At 47.8% G+C, this 17,683-nt stretch overlaps 1 protein-coding gene across 2 annotated transcripts in view; it reads left to right on the forward strand.

Moving 5' to 3' along the window:
• LOC104876865 (neuron navigator 1) overlaps window positions 1-17,683 on the forward strand; it is a 96,980-nt gene that overhangs the window by 57,876 nt on the left and 21,421 nt on the right. The window contains exons 5-15 of one of the 2 annotated variants that reach the window (XM_010645102.3): window positions 402-845; window positions 1,395-1,436; window positions 2,102-2,250; window positions 3,924-4,094; window positions 5,149-5,201; window positions 6,010-6,033; window positions 6,143-6,220; window positions 9,260-9,343; window positions 9,599-9,710; window positions 16,662-16,783; window positions 17,515-17,523. In XM_010645102.3, coding sequence (XP_010643404.1) covers window positions 402-845; window positions 1,395-1,436; window positions 2,102-2,250; window positions 3,924-4,094; window positions 5,149-5,201; window positions 6,010-6,033; window positions 6,143-6,220; window positions 9,260-9,343; window positions 9,599-9,710; window positions 16,662-16,783; window positions 17,515-17,523 — 1,288 coding nt within the window. The remainder of the gene's footprint in view (window positions 1-401; window positions 846-1,394; window positions 1,437-2,101; window positions 2,251-3,923; window positions 4,095-5,148; window positions 5,202-6,009; window positions 6,034-6,142; window positions 6,221-9,259; window positions 9,344-9,598; window positions 9,711-16,661; window positions 16,784-17,514; window positions 17,524-17,683) is intronic. The other variant, XM_033762158.1, reaches the window with a different exon arrangement.

Consider the following 17,683-nt stretch of genomic DNA (forward strand, 5'->3'; position numbering starts at 1 on the left):
CACATTTAACCTGTCTGTAGTTCTTGTTCAGGTGGTTTTAATGTGTTTCTTTAGACACAAATACCTTTTGTGAGTAGATAAATTGACTTGGGTTTCCCACGTGTGTATAATGTCTCTTTTTAATACTGAAGGTGTCCTGGGGCTGGGGATTTAGCTCAGTGATGCTGCTCCCTGCCTAGCAAGTACAAGGTCCAGAGTTCAATCCCTGGTACAAATAAATAAAGACAAGGTGTCTTAAGTTAGGTACCTGATTGCCTTCCAGTTGCTTTCTCAACAGCATCAGGCTGAGCCTCTACTTACAGGGTGGTCTGTACTTCCTAGAAAGGAAACTAGAGGAAGACTGCCTCTTGCTCTGTAATTCTGTCACCCTAAATATTTTATTTTATCTTCGCTTCTCTCAGGGCCACAGCCAAGAGCTTTGTCAAGCCACCCTCACTAGCCAATCTAGACAAGGTCAACTCTAACAGCCTGGATCTACCGTCGTCCGGCGACACCCACACTGCAAAGGTCCCAGATCTGCATGCCACAAGCTCAGCAACTGGGGGTCCTCTCCCTACTTGCTTCACCCCCAGTCCGGCACCCATCCTCAATATTAACTCAGCCAGCTTCTCCCAGGGCCTGGAGCTAATGAGCGGTTTCAGTGTCCCAAAGGAAACCCGCATGTACCCCAAACTCTCAGGCCTGCACAGGAGCATGGAGTCCCTTCAGATGCCAATGAGCCTGCCCAGTACCTTTCCCAGCAGTTCTCCCATCCCCACCCCACCTGCTGCTCCTGCTGCACCTCCAGAGGAAGAAACGGAAGAGCTGACCTGGAGCGGAAGCCCCAGGGTGGGACAGTTGGACAGGTAGGTGGATGGAGACAGGGCTGGGCCTAAGCTGGTCTTCCTGCCTTGGGCTCGTTTGGCCATTAGCAGTACCATCCTATATATGATTGCCACTTTGTGAGTGCAGAATTCTTTCACATTTTAAGTAATTTCATTTGTTTCACAACAATTCCATAATATAGATTGTTTTATTCCCCTGATAAAAATGAGGAAACCTGTGCACAAAAAGTAAAAGAACGTACCTCATAATTAGTTTAGCTGTCATCCAAAGCTCTTTTGCTTTCTAGTCCAAAATCATTTGTTATATCACATCTCACCCATCATAATATCATCTTTGAATGGCCAACTATACGTTAATTCCCTATCAGATATAAAAACATTTTTCATTTCAGATGAAGTTCCCAAGTTGTAAGCAAGAACTTGGCTGTGATTGGCTTCTTACTTTGTGTATAGAGATAAAGGGTCTCACAGTTTGCTGTCCTGTGTCAGAGTGTGATTCCCTCAGGCCTGAGGTCCCAAGCTTTTGTTTCTAAGCTGGACTTACAAGCTTATCTTTATTCACCTCCACAGTAATCAGCGGGATCGGAACACCCTTCCGAAGAAGGGGCTCAGGTAACCCTCAAATGTGTTTTTTCTTCCCTGTACCAGGGCTGGTCCATATGAAAAATCCTCACTTGATTTGTCCTAGGCCCCATGCATGAACCATATACTCATCCACATATGGTTCTTACAAGTGCCACTGGGGCTGTGCCCAAGCCTGCCAGCCAGCTTTTACAGCAAGTGGTCTTTGGTGACAGGGGACAAATGAGCTGGTGTGTGAGAATCGTTTGCAGGCCTGTACCTGCCTGAGCTGCCCCAATCCAGGCTGAACTTCTCTCTGGAATCTCCTCCCTCACAGTGTGCCTGTGACACTCAGCAGGACGAGCGGCCGGCACACCTGGTCTCCCACTCTTAGGGCAACCTTGAGTCGTTCAAAGTTGGGTGGGGACTTCAGGGACCCCAAAGCCATGCCTGGAACCATAGAGCTCTGCCCTGAGCAGCAGGGGAAAAGTCTCGATGCCTCCTCCGTAATTTCCACACCCCACTGGGAGCTGACTTGAGAGTGCCTGCTAATCCTTTAGCACCATCCTAAGAGACTGCGGAGGAGGCAGCCCTGACTGCTCCCTTTTCCTTGCGCCACTTCGTCCTGGGCCCAGCCTAGCTGGGATATCCCCACATCAGGCCTCACGTGTCCCTCTGTAGTGGTCCAGGCTGAGTCCTTCTGCTGCCTCCTGCAGGTACCAGCTTCAGTCCCAGGAGGAGACCAAGGAGAGACGGCACTCCCACACCATTGGTGGGCTGCCCGAATCCAACGACCCAGCAGAGCTGCCTTCCCCCTCTGCCCTCTCCGTGTCCCTGAGTGCAAAGGGCCAGCTTACCAACATAGGTCAGTGTTTCTGGTTGCTCGCTGTGACATGGGACGAAGCAGGGATCTCCCTGCAGGGCGAGGCAAGGCAGCTGGCCATGGGTTTCCATCTCATATTTGACTTGTGCTATCTGGTTGCTTCACAGAGGCTCAGTTTATCCACCCCAAACAAGGTTAAAGGCAAGGTGTTCCGAGATTCTAAAATGAAAAATTGCCCCTGGGTGCAAATCCCTAGACTATCAGAGAGTCCGAAAGAAGCCCTGGAAAAGTCATGAAGCTCAGAGATCAAACCAGTGCCTGGGCTGCGGGGGGGCGGGGGCAGCACTATTGTGCAGGGCTTTTGGGGAGGAAGCAGGGAAGGGTTATTGACTGAGCACAATGGGGATGGCCTCCAAACCCAGAAGAGTCCAGTTCTCAAGTGCTCAGGCCGGGCCAGGCGTGCCCTACCCCGGAAGGCAGAGCTGACTAAGACCTGGCCTGGCTACACCCTCTGTAAAGCTGGGACAGAAGGAAATGGTTCATTGACACGGAGACAGGGAGGAGACAGAACCTCGGGGGTGGGCCTGGCTCTGGCACAGAAGCACTGCACCCTGGCTCTGGGAACCCCTTTGGGGCAGCGTCTGCCTGCTATTTGCTTCCTGCTTCTCTAAACCCATCTCTTTCAGCTGAGTGAAAGAAAGCAGTTAATCTAAAACAAGGACCTGTAACGCGCCTGTGCAGTGACTGGGGAATCAGGAAAGACAGGAGTCAGGATCAGTCTCTCCAGGAGGGTCATCTGGCCTGGGGAGGGCTATTTAATGGAGGATCAGGCCGGCTTGTTTTCCATTTCCACTGAGGACTTAACAAGAGGAAAGGCGTTCGTGCTGCAGAACAAGGGACTGAGCTAACCTAACCGTTAATCACCGTGTGGATTCAAGGGAGAGGTGTGAGATCTTCAGCACAGGTCTTTATGGACAGAGTAGACGTCCGCCTGCCTGTGTCGACTACGGAGCTCCATGAGGGGTGCACCCTGAAAGGCTATAATCCCAGCAAGGGAGGAAAGGGAAGGTTCTGCAGGTCCCACAGCCTTACCTGACACGTCTGCCCCAGTCTGTCTGACTTTCAAGCCAGGGGAATGCTGGGCAGAGAGGGCAGTATTTCTTGGTACTTTAGAGCTGGCCTAAAGTGGCTTCAATTGGCACCACTCTGGGGGAGACTCTCACTCCCTCGCATGATGTGAGCCCACTGGGTCCCACAGCCTGGCCCCTTCTCTAGCTGGTTCCTTGTCATCACCTGGATCTGATCTTGAGGTGAGCGCTCAGTCCTCCAGGTTTGCCAGCTGTGTTCTAGAGAACCACTACATCCATTTTCATCAGCACATCCCAGCGATGTGAAGGTTTCGGGAACGCTGCCAGGCCCTCAGCCTAACCTTCAAAAGTGCCACCTCCGAGGCAGGCAGGGCTGAAGGAAGGTTCTTATTCCAGACGGCAAGGTCCTTTGCCATTAGGGCTCGGCCTCCCCAGGAGGGACCCCACTCCTAACCACCAGCTGCTTGCACACTCCCACCGCCCCACCTACCCCTGCCTCTCCTGCCCTCTCCCATCGCCTCTCTTGCTCCTGGTGCTCCGTCCCCCAAGGGACCAGAGAGCTGATGACCCTGCCTCTTCTCCTGCCTCCCCCTCCCTCTCCTGTCCCCCTTCCCTCTGTCCTTCCAGTGAGTCCCACTGCGGCCACCACGCCAAGAATCACTCGCTCCAACAGCATCCCCACCCACGAGGCGGCCTTCGAGCTGTACAGCGGCTCCCAAATGGGGAGCACCCTGTCCCTGGCCGAGAGACCCAAGGGAATGATTCGGTCAGGATCCTTCCGAGACCCCACGGACGATGGTGAGACTTCATGCCAGCGCGGTTCACGCTCATTCCGGCTCTGCTGGGTCCCCTCACCCACCACCACCTCCACTGCCACCACTGCCACCACCACACACACATACATGATTCACAGGACATTGATTTGGGCCATTTCCGTTCTTTCTTCCCTTACCTTTGAAGGGTCTGGGGGCCCAGAAACCTTGGGTGGCGCCATCTAGCACTGGGGCTTTGGGATGAAAGCATCTCACGGGGCTGGGGGAGGGAACTCCAGAGTGGAAATGGTGCCCCTCAGGGTGCTCTGAAAACCAGTTTCTGTTCTCTTCCTTCTAACAGTAGTCTTTCCTCCCCACGGTCTCAGTTTTAGAAAAGACACAGGGACGTAATGGTAGCTCTTCAGTCCTTACAAGGCATTAGGGATCTCATTCCTCTTTCCAGAATGTTCCAAAGGTTAGCTTCAGGGAGGGCCATCTGAATGTCAGTGGTGGTGACTGGGTGGGAGACCAGGCCTTGTGGGCTGTGCGGCCTGCCGTTGTTATTTTCAGGATGCTCCTTTCAGGGGGCATCCCTTGCGGGTGTATTTTAATTCTTGTGGTGGGTTCTGTGGAGTAATTAGAATGAGTATTCCCCACTCACATACTTTTTTTATCTGAGTGACCCCCAGGCAAGTCCTGCAAAAGGAGGTACAGACAGATTTGCAGTATTTGTTCGGAGTATCTCTGACAAGAAGTTCCCTGCTCCTGCATCTTAAATTACTTTCCTGACTGGGCAGATGAGATGGCAACTACCCATAAAACCTCTGCTCCTTCTTGCTGAAGCCCTGTGCTGAGCAGGGGCCGCTGTGCCCAGGCTGCCAGAGAAAGTAGATGAGAGAGGAGGCTGTCTCTGCTCAGCACCGTGGCTCCCTGGAAACCTGCTTGGGCTGTCGGGATCCAGCTGGGTTCCCTGTTCTGCTTTGCTCTGACTGCTCCAGACGCCCTCCAGAATCAGAATCCAAACTCCTGCTTTAGGGCCCTCCAGGAACCCCTTGTCCCTGAAGCCCCTCCTAACCGTTCCTATTCTCTTTCCCTTTCAGTTCATGGCTCCGTGCTGTCCCTGGCCTCCAGTGCCTCCTCCACGTACTCCTCAGTAAGAGCACTGCTTTCCTCCCCCCTCAATTTCCGTCCCCCACCGCCCCTGCCCCTGGAGCTAGGCCTGGGGCTCTGCTGTCTCTGTGGTGGGGAGAAGATGCCTGGAGCTTGCAGCACTCATTCAGGTGCCTCTGGTCCTGAGGGGTCTTTTTGCCCTCACCACCAACTTTCCCTCCTTTGAAAACTGAGAGTCCCTTTATTATAGAGCCCTCTCTGTACCATGGTAAGTGGGAAGCATTTATAGCAAAGTTCTTTGACTCTAGTTCTTTACTTCTTCAGGATGCTAACAGTAAGGGTGAGTTCTCAGACCATCTAAAATTTTATTTCCTGGCCTTCTCTACAGTGACAAAGTTGGCTAGAGATAAGCACCAGAGAAATCGTTTCTTAAAATTTATATTTTAGGGCCAGGGATTTAGCTCAGTGGCAGCGCACCTGCCTTGAAAGCCCAAGAACCCAAGTTCAATCCCTGGTACCAAAAACTTTTTTTATTTTTTTATTTTGAGCCAGAATCTTGTTAATTCGCTCAGTTGCCCAGGCTGGGCTTGAATTTGTGATTCTCCTGCCTTAGTCTCCATAAGTGCTGGGACTATAGGCTTGCACCACAAATCCCAGCTGAGGAATCTTTTATTAAAACCCTAGTTTAGGTCTGAGCCTAAGTAAGGAGTGGGTCCAGGAACTAAGCTTTGCCTTCTCTGCGCTTTGAATCGCTTCTTCAAGTCTACCTTGCCTCTAGGGCCTGGCTTCTTTGCCTCCCGTGGTAACACCTCCTTTCTCTCTCTCTCTCTCTCCTGTGCTCCCTTCTTCAGGCTGAGGAGAGGATGCAGTCTGAGGTAGGGTCCAAAGCCTTGTCTCCGCTTGTTAACACCACTGCACCCTGTCTCCCTTCCAGATCTTCTGCTTCTTCCGCCGTTAGTAGTTTGCCTTTTCTTCCTTTCACAGCAAATCCGGAAGCTTCGTAGGGAACTGGAATCGTCCCAGGAAAAAGTGGCCACACTGACATCCCAGCTTTCTGCCAATGTGAGTACCTGAAGCGGGGAAAGACCAGGACACTTATTATGACCATAATTAGATAAATTCAGCCAAGGGAGGAAGATTATGCCCTGGCCTTAGATGCCAAGGGCGTGGGTCTTCACGGCGCTGGCCTGACAGAGGACTTGGGGATTACCCTTCACCTTCTCTGAAGCTCCTTTTCACAGTAGACCATTTTGCCCCTACCCCAGTGGACAGGTTTGATGAGTTGGTGGCTGTGGTCTTTGACCTTCCTAGAGAGAGGAGGTTTAGCAGGGGTTCTGCAGGGAGGCCGGAGCGAACTCCAGATTCAGTCATACAGTCCTCAGAACCCTTTCTCATTGGCACAGAGTGTTTGTGTCGTTTTTCACACCATGTAGGCACAGAAGTAGGCATTAGTGGCCTGATGACCACTTCAAAGCCTAACTCCCATTTTAGCTAAATCTTTCCTTCACAACTGCCCCGCCTGATGCTCTGAGCTTTTGGTTGGGAGCCAGTGTTTTTTGTTTCTGCCTGCATCCTCAGAAGGTTGGTTTCCTATCCTTCCTTCCTTCCTTCCTTCCTTTCTCTCTCTCTCTCTCTGTCTCTCTTTCTTTCTTTCTTTCTTTCTTTCTGCCTTAGTTTTTCTACCCTGGGAGATGGGGAGAAAGGAAGCCACCTCATCTAACCAGGTTGTGGTTGTTTCTCCCCCTGTGACTCGGTTGTACACAGAACATAAGAGCCATTTTCCCCCAAAGCTGTAAACAACAGCTGAGCCGGATCTGCAGGAGCTTTCCAAGTGTTTGCACAAAAGTAACCATGTCTGCAATTTCCACAGTAGTTTCTGGTTTTTTCTCTTCCCTTCCTCTCTGGGGAAACCAGCTGTCAGGCTCCGGGGTCTATTCCTTGGAATCAGGTAGAATCTCTACCAAGATCGTGCATGTTTCCAATATATTTCAGCAGCATCTCCCTCAGCATATTGGTTATTATCTTTTCTTTTTTCCCAACCCTCTACTTACAAGCTGTGTACTTGCTGCTTTGTTTAAATCTCATGGCAAACACTTCTCCCTGCTCTTGGGGACCAAAAAAATTGCAACCTGAACAGACCCATCTTTTCTCTCCCTCGGGCCACACCCACCAAGGCCAGCGGCTTGGGTCACGTCCTGTACACCCCCAGGGAATTCATTTCTGGGAGCTGCTGGGGGAAAGGCGCCAGGGAGGCAGAGAACACTATCCTGTCTGATCCATTCACAGTGCAATCCATCAGCCATCGTGCTGTCAAGAATGGGCTAGCGCCAAGGAAATGAATTCAGAGGGTGATTTTTCTTAGAATAAGAAGTTCCATTCTGCTAAAAGAGAACAAACTAAACACCTAGACATGGTGCCTTCTCAGTCTAGAAGCAGATTTTAGCTGGTTCAGAGCCCAGCCCTCAGGCAGGAGATGTGATGCCAGGACCCCGGGAAAGTCCCAAGCGCTCTTCAGTGTCCCCAGGTGCTGAATCAGCCTTGTCGTTACATGGCACTTCCAAGCTACTGAGGCTGAGGACAGACCCTCTACCGGCTGGGCCCCGGACCACCTTCCTTCCCAAGCTAGCCTCTCTGACTCCTTCGCCTTGAGGCCGTGCAGGCACCCAGGGACTAAGGGAAGGATCAGAGCGGGGGAAGGAAATGTACAAGAGGAGTAGGAAAGCCCAGGCCTCCAGATGAGAGAGGCCAGCACAGAAAAGCACACAGGAGGCCAGGGGTTCTTGGGCTCATGAGTAGAATCCCAAAGACTACAAGCTGCCTGTCTACAGCCACACCGGGGTGTAGAGATGACCTGATATTAGGAAGACAGAAGGTGAAGGAAAGCTGCTTATGTTGTGACAGGTGTCTGCTAAGGGACAGAGGTTTCTGTAGATTTATACTGAAAGTGGAAGGAAAGGCTCAGTGGGGTGGAAGGCATTGCCTGCAGCTGTGTTCCAGTGAAAGTCGACTGCTGCATGGTTAGGGGCACTGGGTGACAGCTAGAGTTGACCCACCACGGAGGGAGAATTACAAGCCAACAGGAAGCAGTGGGAGTGTCACAGATCCCCTAGGGCTCCTCATGAAGGGCAAGCCCAGAATATGTCCATCAATTCTTGTTAAGGTCACCAACTTGATGGCTATTTCCCCACCCTTGAGTGTTCCCCTTTCTGGTTTCGTGCCTTATTCCCTCCGTCATTTCTGTACACCCTGCTGCCAGTTGGCCAGCTAGTGTTCAAACCAGATCTGGGGGGCCTCAAACCACCCCCAGCCCTTCTGCCCAGCCTGCCTTGGTCCTACAACCCTCACGAGGCAACCCTGACACCTAGTGGCCAGACTGTGGAATGCCCCTGAGGTTTCTAGCTACTTCCAGCCCTACAAAGTGGAGCCTGGGGGGTGGGGGGAAAAAACTCCAGGAACAAGGATAGCTCCAAAGCAAAGATTCTTTAAGTTAAAAGTGGAGAGCTAGGGGCCAGGGATTTAGCTCAGCGGTTCTTCCATCTGCCTTGCAAACAGAAGGTCCCAGGTTTGATCCCTGGTACCATAAATAAATAAAATGGAGAGCTACCCTGGGTGCAGAGGTGGAGGAGATGTAGCAGACAGATCCTTCTGGGAGTTTATCTGGGGCCAGCCCCTCCACAGTAGAAAACAAGCCTGCTACCCACATATCACTAGAGCAGAGGGGCTGTCCTATCTCTAGTAGATGACAGGTAGCAGATCTCAGATCCCCAAGACCTTCCCAAAGCCTGCTTTCTTCATTATTTAAGAAGCCGTCTTCTGCCAGAAAATCTTGATTCCACCTTGATACCCTTGTCTTCTCAGGGAAAACTATTTTAAAACCACCACAAGGGCCGGGGATTTAGCTCAGTGGTTCTACCGCCTGCCTCACAAGCGCAAGGTCCTGAGTTTGATCCTGTACCAAAAACAAAAACAAAAAAACACCAAAGATGTGCTGGCCTTGGTCAGCTCTGAGACACAGAAAACTGGTTAAAGCTGCTTCCCGTGTCAGTCACCTTATGCCCCGGCCTCTCACAGTTTAAGATCCTCCTTATGTGTTTGTTCCAGGCTAATCTAGTGGCTGCTTTTGAGCAGAGCCTGGTGAACATGACGTCTCGCTTGCGACACCTGGCAGAGACCGCCGAGGAGAAGGTGAGAGCCGGAGAAGGGGTTCCGGGCACAGCCCAGCGCCACCCTCCCGCCGGCGCCCCGGGGCCAGTTCCACCTCCCTGGCTGTCGTCGGGATTCTCAGCTTCCCCTCCCTGCAATGTCACCTCATTCCCTGTCCCAGTTCCCTCCTTTTGTCTGTTCAGTCTGGGGCAATCTCAGCACTTAGCCCCTGGCCTGGCAAATTGTCGGTGCTTCTCCTTATCCCAACAAATGACACTACTTTGATTTCACTCTTAGGACACGGAGCTGCTGGATTTGCGGGAAACCATAGACTTTCTGAAGAAAAAGAACTCTGAGGCTCAGGCAGTCATTCAGGGAGCCCTGAATGCCTCAGAAACCACACCCAAAGGTAAGTCAGCCAGCCACAGATTGTAGGACGATGAGGGAAGGTGAAGGGGAAGTTACTGCAGGGGCAGATTTCTGGAAGGTGAGGGCCCTCCGATGCCCTCCAGTGTGGTGCCTGGACAGGCCAGTGATTTGAGCCGGCGGCGTGGCCCCACCCTCCCTGGACTGGGAGCACGTGGGGAGACGCGTCTTCCTCTCTGGTCATCCATGTCCTCATCTTTTAGATCAGAGCCAAAGAGCTGTCGAAGTCAGTCGTTAAAACTTCACATTTTCCCTCAAATGTGCTTTTTGTCTACACAAATATTTAAATCTTGTTTGATTCTCACTTCACTTCTTTAAGGGTGATGAAATCCACTCTTCCAATGAGATAGCCAAAGATCACATAGGTCACGGGGGCCTGGGACTTACTAACTGGTCAGGCTTGGCTACGGGATGGCTGGTAATCCAGCGATGCCAAACAAATCGGAGGCTCTGCCTCCAGCAGGGCCCTTGGGGCAGCTTGTCTCAGAATAAAAATTGAAAAGAAAGCACTGTTTTGCAAATGGGAAGCAAACCAAGAAATGGCAGGGGAGAGAAGTAAACAGAATTAGGGTGTGTTGTGTGCATGTACCACTCCCCAAAATGAATGTAATAATTATGTACTAATAAAAAAAATAAAAAGGGCTAGGGACGTGGCTCAGTGTAAAGGCTCAGGGTTAAATTCCCAGTACCAAAGAGAGCAGAAAGGAAGGAAAGAAATGAACATCTTCAAGCGAGAACTCCATCAGTGACTCCTCCCTCCATCGATTACATTATCTGATCATTATTTATTCTCACTCATCTTGTTAGAAAGAGCTATCCCATCTGGCCGCAAAGAATCCCTTATCTAGTTCTTTGGGTGCTCCCTCTAACAGCCACACTCCCCCTGCACGTGTACTCTCTTTTCCTCAATGACCTCTTCATTTCTCATTGTTTGTTTTGTGTGCGTTTGTTTGTTGAGACAGAGTGTTGCTATGTAGTTCAGGCTGGCCTTGAACTCACTACATAGTCTGTGCTGGCCTTGATCTTGCTTCCTCCTGCCTCAGCCTCCAACTGCTGGGATCACAGGTGTGCGCCACTCCACCTGGCTCTGATCTCTTCATCTCTCTTCCTTTTCTGCTCGTCCATCTGCTCAAGCCTCTTGTGTCCTAGAGAGGAAGAAAGACCTGTCAACTAATGTCCTTTCTACCTATAATTTCCTCTTTCCTTCCTGCACAGTCAACCTTCCCTTTCCACCTCCCCACTAAAATTACACTGCTGTCGCCATCTTCCTACTAAAACCACTTTCACTGAAGTCACCAGCAACACCCCCACATTTTTTTTTTCTTTGAGACAGGGTCTTGCTGTATAGCCCAGGCTGGCCTTGAATTCACTATGTAGCCCAGGCTGGCCTCAAACTTGTGGCAAGCCTCCTGCGTGCTGGGATTACAGGCATATGCCACAATGACCAGCTCAAACCCCACCCCACCCCTTTTTTTTTTTTCAAAAATCCAAATTATGTTTAGTACTTATTTAACTTGATTTCTATAAAGTGGAGAGAATGCCACCTAACCGGAAATTGTATTAAACCCGACAGTGTATATTAGCATCTACCACAGAACCCGGCATAATCAATACTGCTCAAAAAATACTGCTCCCTGGGCCTGGGATTTGGCTCATTGGTTCCACCACCTGCCTGGCCAGAGCAAGGTCAGAGTTCAATCCCCAGTACCAAATACATATATATATATTTCTCCTGCACACATGCTCACTCACACACTGCTGGTCCCCAGATCTCCAAGACTTGGCCGCCGTAACATCTCTTTGCAGTCAATTTTCCTCCTAGCTTCTGAGTCACGTTCCAATTCTCTGATTCCTTCGTGGAACCCCCTCAAGTACCAGCATCTTCAAGGTACCAGTCACACCCTTGTTCCTTCTGACTACGCTACACCTTTCCTGATGTCACATCTGTCCTATGCTCCCCCCACCCGACAAGATCTGACCATGTAGCCCGGGCTGGCCCAATCCTTCTACCTTAATCCTATAGTTTCTATAACCTTTTATTATTTGTTTCAAATTGAGATTATTCACATACAGTAAAATTCGCCCCTGTAAAGAATATCACTCAATTGTTTTTAGCATATTCAGAAGATGGTGCAGGGGCTGCGTGTGGCTCAGTGTTACAGTTCTTGCCTAGCGTGGGTGAGGCCCTGGGTTCCATCTGGAGCACCTAACCACCACCACCACCACCAAAAGAGGTTATACAATCGTCACCGCTAACTCCAAAACCTTTTCACTGCCTTAAAAAGACACCCCAAGCCCATTAGTAGTCTCTCACCAATTTCCCTCCTCTCATTTCCTGCCCACCACTAATCTGTTTTCTGTCTCTGGGTTTGCCTATTCTGAATATCTAATGTCGAAAGAATCATATGATGTACAGTCTTTTGTGGTTGGCTCCTTTTACTCAGTAAAATGTTTCCAAGACTCATCCATGTGGTATTGTGTGTCAGTACGTCATTTCTTATTTCTGACTAATACTCCCTTGTTTAGATATAGTGTTTCCCTGAAAATAAGACCTAGCTAAAAAATAGTCAGCCTTGAAAATGAGGTAAAAAATGTCAGCCATGGGCCAGGGGTTTAGCTCAGTGGTGCCACTGCCTGCCTCGAAAGTGCAAAGTCCTGAGTTGGATCCCCGGTGCCAAAAAAAAAAAAAAAAAAAATGTGAGGCAAAATTAAAAGAAAAAAATTGCCATCCCCAGGCAGCCTGTCCTTGACTCATACCCCATCATTGTTTTCTTGTTCAGTGGCTACTCTGTAAGGCAGGTAAGACTAGGATATTTCCAACCATGGCCAATCCTCTTCATTTATTTAGATTTTTGCTATTTATCTCAATGACAGTATTTTGCAACTTTCATAATAAAAGTCCTTCATTTCTTTTGCTAAACTTATTTTTATGCTAGTGTAAGTAGAATTGTTTTCTTAATTTCCCTTTTAAGTTATTCGCTTACTAGTATATAGAAATACAAGCCAAAAAATGGTAGCATACACCTGTAATTCCAGCTACTGGGAGGCTGAGGCAGGAGGATGGAAAATTTGAGTCTAGAGTGGCCAACTCAGTGAGACCCTGTCTTAAAAAAATACAAAGGGGCACGGGGATTTAGCTCAGCGGTTTGGTAGCCTGCCTTGCAAACACAAGGACCTGAGTTCAATCCCCAGTACCAAAAAAAAAAAAAAAACCAAAGGGTTCAGGGTGCAACTCAGTGGTGGGGTGCTTGCCTATAAAGTGTGTAAACCCTGGATCAATCCCCAGTGCCACGAAGAAAATAAAATGCAATTGATTTTTGTTTGTTTACTGATCTCATATCCTACAAACTTGCTGGGCTCATTTAGCTCAGTAGTTTTCCAACTTCTGCCTAATCTTCATTTCTGTCCAGCTCAGTCTAAGTTCCTCCGTATACTTTTGGACATTTCCACTTAGTTGATGTCATAGGTCTCCCTTCATTTAGCATTTCCAAAGTTGAAAGTCTTCCTCTCTACCGCATTTACAAATACTCAAGCCAACCCTTTCCCCTCCGAAACCTTGCTCGGCTCAGGTATATTACCACCTGTCTGTTCACCCAGGCCACGCAAAGGAGTTTCCCTTGACTCCTCACTGCTTCATCCTGTGCAGTGAGTGAGTTCTCATCCCCATACGCCTCTCAGTTACATTCCTCCTTTCTTCTTCTTGGTTGGTGCTGTCATTCCCTGCCTGGTCTTGCCTTGCTCCAGGCTTTCCTTTATGTTGCCTCCAGAGCAATTCGCTTACATCAGTTAAGATCAGAAAGCATTCCCATTTTAATATGAATTAGATATTAAGCCAAAAGATACTGCTGTCAGTGTGTGTATACGTGTGTGTGATGTGCTATCATGATATTGTGAGGGATGTGCTTCTTAGAAGTACTCAGTGGAGGGCCAGGGATTTACCTCAGTGGTTCCTCCGACTGCAGTGGGAGTGCAAGGTCCCAAGTTCAATCCCCAGTAGCAAAAAAAAGAAGAAGAAGAAGAGCTTAGTGGTAAAATGTCATGTTGTCTGCAACGTATTTTCACATCTTTTGAGAAAGTGTCTAGGGTAGGGAGAGAAAGCAAATATAATACACAGTGTTTAAAATTTCTCGGTTAGAACACATAAGGGGTGTTCGCTGTACTATGCTTTAAGTTTTCCTGTGTGTGTGAAACATTTCAGGAAAGCAAAGCAGGGAAAGAACACACTGCCAGCCCGGTAGCACGCACCCTGCCCTCTCCGCGGACCAGCAGCCCTTTCTAGCCTCACCTCCCACCCCTTCTCCTGCACGCTCTGATCCACCCATGGTAACAGCAACACTCGTGTGGATCGAGCACTTGCCTGTGGGAGGCACTTCTCTAAGCACTTTACATATATCAGTTCATTTATTCCAGATAAAAACCCAATGAAGTATATTTTATAAATGAGGAAAATAAGATCAGAGAAAATAATTTGCTGAAACACAGCTCGTAAGTGATGGATCTGGGATAGTCTTCTAATTTCATAAGTACCCTTGGCTCTTCCGATATATGTTTGCTGAGTGAATGAATCATGATTTTTCTCCGCTGTGAGTTTTGAACGTTATCTCAGTTCTTGATGATCCAGGCTCAGTTTGATCAGGAGGAGTCTAGGAGCTTTCAAACTGCTAATGTTTATTAAGCAATGATGCCTAACTTTATTATTATTTGTAAATAGGTAAGAAATTTACATGGCACAGAATTCAGAGTACACAAAAGATTCCTGACTTTTTGAGTATTAGTAATGCTACAACATACCTTTTGCTCTCAAAAATACTTTATATGGGTTTGCTTATTTATTTATTTGTTTATACAATTTTTTTTCATTTTTTATTATGAGATAGATTCTAAGTTGTTAAAGTGCCCAGGCTGAGCTCAAACTTGTAGTCTTCCTACCTCAACATCCCAGGGTGCTGGGATAACAGGTGTGTACCATCACCCCTGGCTCAGTATTTTCATTTAACTGATAGGCTCATAACTAATTGAAACCTCTAAATTATAGATAAATACACTTACTTGTATGTAGCCATCCTTTATTTTGTTTTTAATTAACTAATTTCAGTTAAACTGATTATTTTTGTCATTAAAAACAATGCATATTCTGGGGGCAAACATAAACTATGGATCAGCTAGCCACGGTCATTAGCCAAATCTGACTTGCACTGTGTGTGTGTGTGTGTGTGTGTGTGTGTGTGTGTGTGTGTGTGACTGGGGCTAGACCCAGGGTCTTTGGGCTGAGCTATATTCCCTGCTCCTTTCATTTTTAAATTTTTTTTCCTGGTACCAGGGAATCAAACTCAGGACCTTGCACTTGCCAGGCAGGTGTGCTGACACTGAGCGAAATTCCCAGCCTCTTCGTTTTTAATTTTATGACAGTGTCTCACTAAGTTGCCAAGTGCCCGGCCTGGGCTCTAGCTTGTGACCCTCCTGCCTCAGCCTCCTACCTCCAGAGTGCTAGGGTTACAGACATGTTCTACCACACTTGGTTTTACCACTATCTCTTAAATAGAATTTTACCGATGTACAGTCGTGATCATTAATTTACATATTGTGTGTGGCTGCTTTAATGTTACAACAACAGAGCTGACTGAGACAGACCATGTGGCAACAAAGCCTGATATGTTTAGTCTTTGATCCTTTACGATAAATGTAAATTTGTCAGCCCCAGAAGTAAACTACACAAAAGGATATATGGTAAAATATAAAATCCCTCTCTAAGATCCATTTTTCAAGTCCCACCACCCAAAGGTAAGTACTGCTAAGAGTTCTTTTGCATCTTTCTAGAAATAATTATTCAAATAGAAGCAAATATATGCCCTTTTTTTTAATATACAAATGACTTTTTCTTGAATTCAGCATAATCTCTTGATAATTTTTCACACCTTTAAAAATAACCAAAATAAGTGGGCTGGGGATATTTAGCTCAGTGTTTCTGCTGCCTGCTTTGCAAGTGCAAGGTCCTGAGTTCAAAACCCCGGTACCAAAAATAAATAAATAAATAAATAAATGAAACCAAAGTACTTGTAGTACCATAAACTTGGTTTGATTATCATTGAACGAAAGGTTTTCTGTTTTATAAGCTATTTCAACAGATTCTAAGTCAGGATTCTAAGGTGCTGTTATCCTTATAATATCAAGGGAAAAATGATAGTTTAAAGATCCATTTTTGTTCACAGAGAGAGTAAGAAGTAGCCAAATACAAACAGTACTTCTTTGACTTAATCGCTCTTGTTTATAGAACAAACAGCCGCCTAACTAGTCTCCTACACCTGGTCTAGTTTCTTGATTCTTCGTTTTTTTCTTATTATTAACTTTTTTTAAAAAGTCTGTGGCCAGGGCTTGAGTTCAGTGGTGCCGCGCCTGCCTCACAAGCACAAGGTCCTGAGTTCGATCCCCAGTACCAGAACAAGACAAGAAAGGTCTTGTGACATTACACTGTAGTTATGCAAGACGTGAAAGGTAGGTGGGCACCTTTGCAACTTTTTATGAATCTGTAATGATCCTGAAATAAAAAGAGTTTTTTACAATCCAGTAATACTGTGCTCTTTTTACAGAATGTCTGCTGCCCACAACTGAGGGCACAAAGGCATATTTTCTCTAGAAGGCACTCAGGGTCCCTCATCTGTCTCGAGTCCAGCCTCCATGCTCGCCTGTTTCTGGGCTCAGTTGTTTCCACTCCTGACTACCCAGAGTTTCTTAATTTTTACCATTAGCATTGTTTCAGTGCTGAAGTGTATTTGGCGCTTGGTAAATGTTCTCTGAGTGAATGTTTCAAAAAATGAATAATGTGTACCTAGGAGTCAGTTGGTTCCTTCCCCTCTTATCTCCCGTACCTAGAACTGCCTTGAATCTCAAGTCTCTAAATCTACTTGTGTCCTTACCCCCTTGTCCTTGGCCCCAGAACTCCGGATCAAGAGACAAAACTCCTCGGATAGCATCTCAAGTCTCAACAGCATCACCAGCCATTCTAGCATCGGCAGCAGCAAGGATGCTGATGCCAAAAAGAAGAAGAAGAAGAGTTGGGTAGGTAAAGATTTGGGGGTGGAAACCATGTAGACCCATGTGGACACTTCCACCTCAGCATAGGGTCCGATCCTCCCAGGATTAACCGCGCAGCAGTCCCTTCCAGTCCTAAGACTATTTTCTGTCTGCTCAGGACAGTTCCCTCCTTGTCACAAGGTTCCTCCTGCAACCTTAAACACCCCTGCTCCTGGGACTGTCCACGTTGATTACGTCAGGTGTGTGGCCACAGAAGGAAGTGGAGAAAATACCCAGAGAGAACTTAGCAGGTCCTCCCCCCCCCCCGCACCACTTCCTTTTTTACTGTGGAGAAAAGATTTTATAAACAAAGCCCTTCATTCTAGAAACTCCTGGAGGTAACTTCTTCAGTTTGGGAGAGGTATTTGTGGAGCTTCAAAGGGTAACTTCAAAAGGACTCTTAACGTCACCTCCAGCCAGACCATGGGCAGTTTTTTTATGCCTCCCCCTGTAGCTCTAACCTGGCCTTGGATGACCTTTCTGAAATTCATGAATGGACCCAGCAATTTTGGCTGCCTGTAGAAGGGAACATGTCCCCGGTGGGAACATCCTGCTGCTCTGTCCCCTAGTCAGGAAGTGTCCCCACAGACCTTCATGGAACGCAGATAGGAGCCAGCTGTGTGAAATGAGTGATTAAGTGTTGCTTCTTCTTCTTCTTTTTTTTTTTTTTTTTTTTTCCTTCAAAATGCTGACTTCAAATCCCTATTTTTTTCCAGGTCTATGAGGTAAGAGACCCGGTTCCTCTTCCCCTTATTTTCTCTTTCCCTTTGCCATACCTTCCCTATTTCCAGAGCAACTCTTCCTCCTAAAAAAAAAAAAAAAAAACAAACAAACAAATGGCCCCCATAGCACTAACCCTAACAACCACCCAAGTGTTCCTAACTC

Source organism: Fukomys damarensis, unplaced genomic scaffold (assembly GCF_012274545.1).
Source record: "Fukomys damarensis isolate Sample0158 unplaced genomic scaffold, DMR_v1.0_HiC HiC_scaffold_11, whole genome shotgun sequence".
NCBI lineage: Eukaryota > Metazoa > Chordata > Mammalia > Rodentia > Bathyergidae > Fukomys > Fukomys damarensis.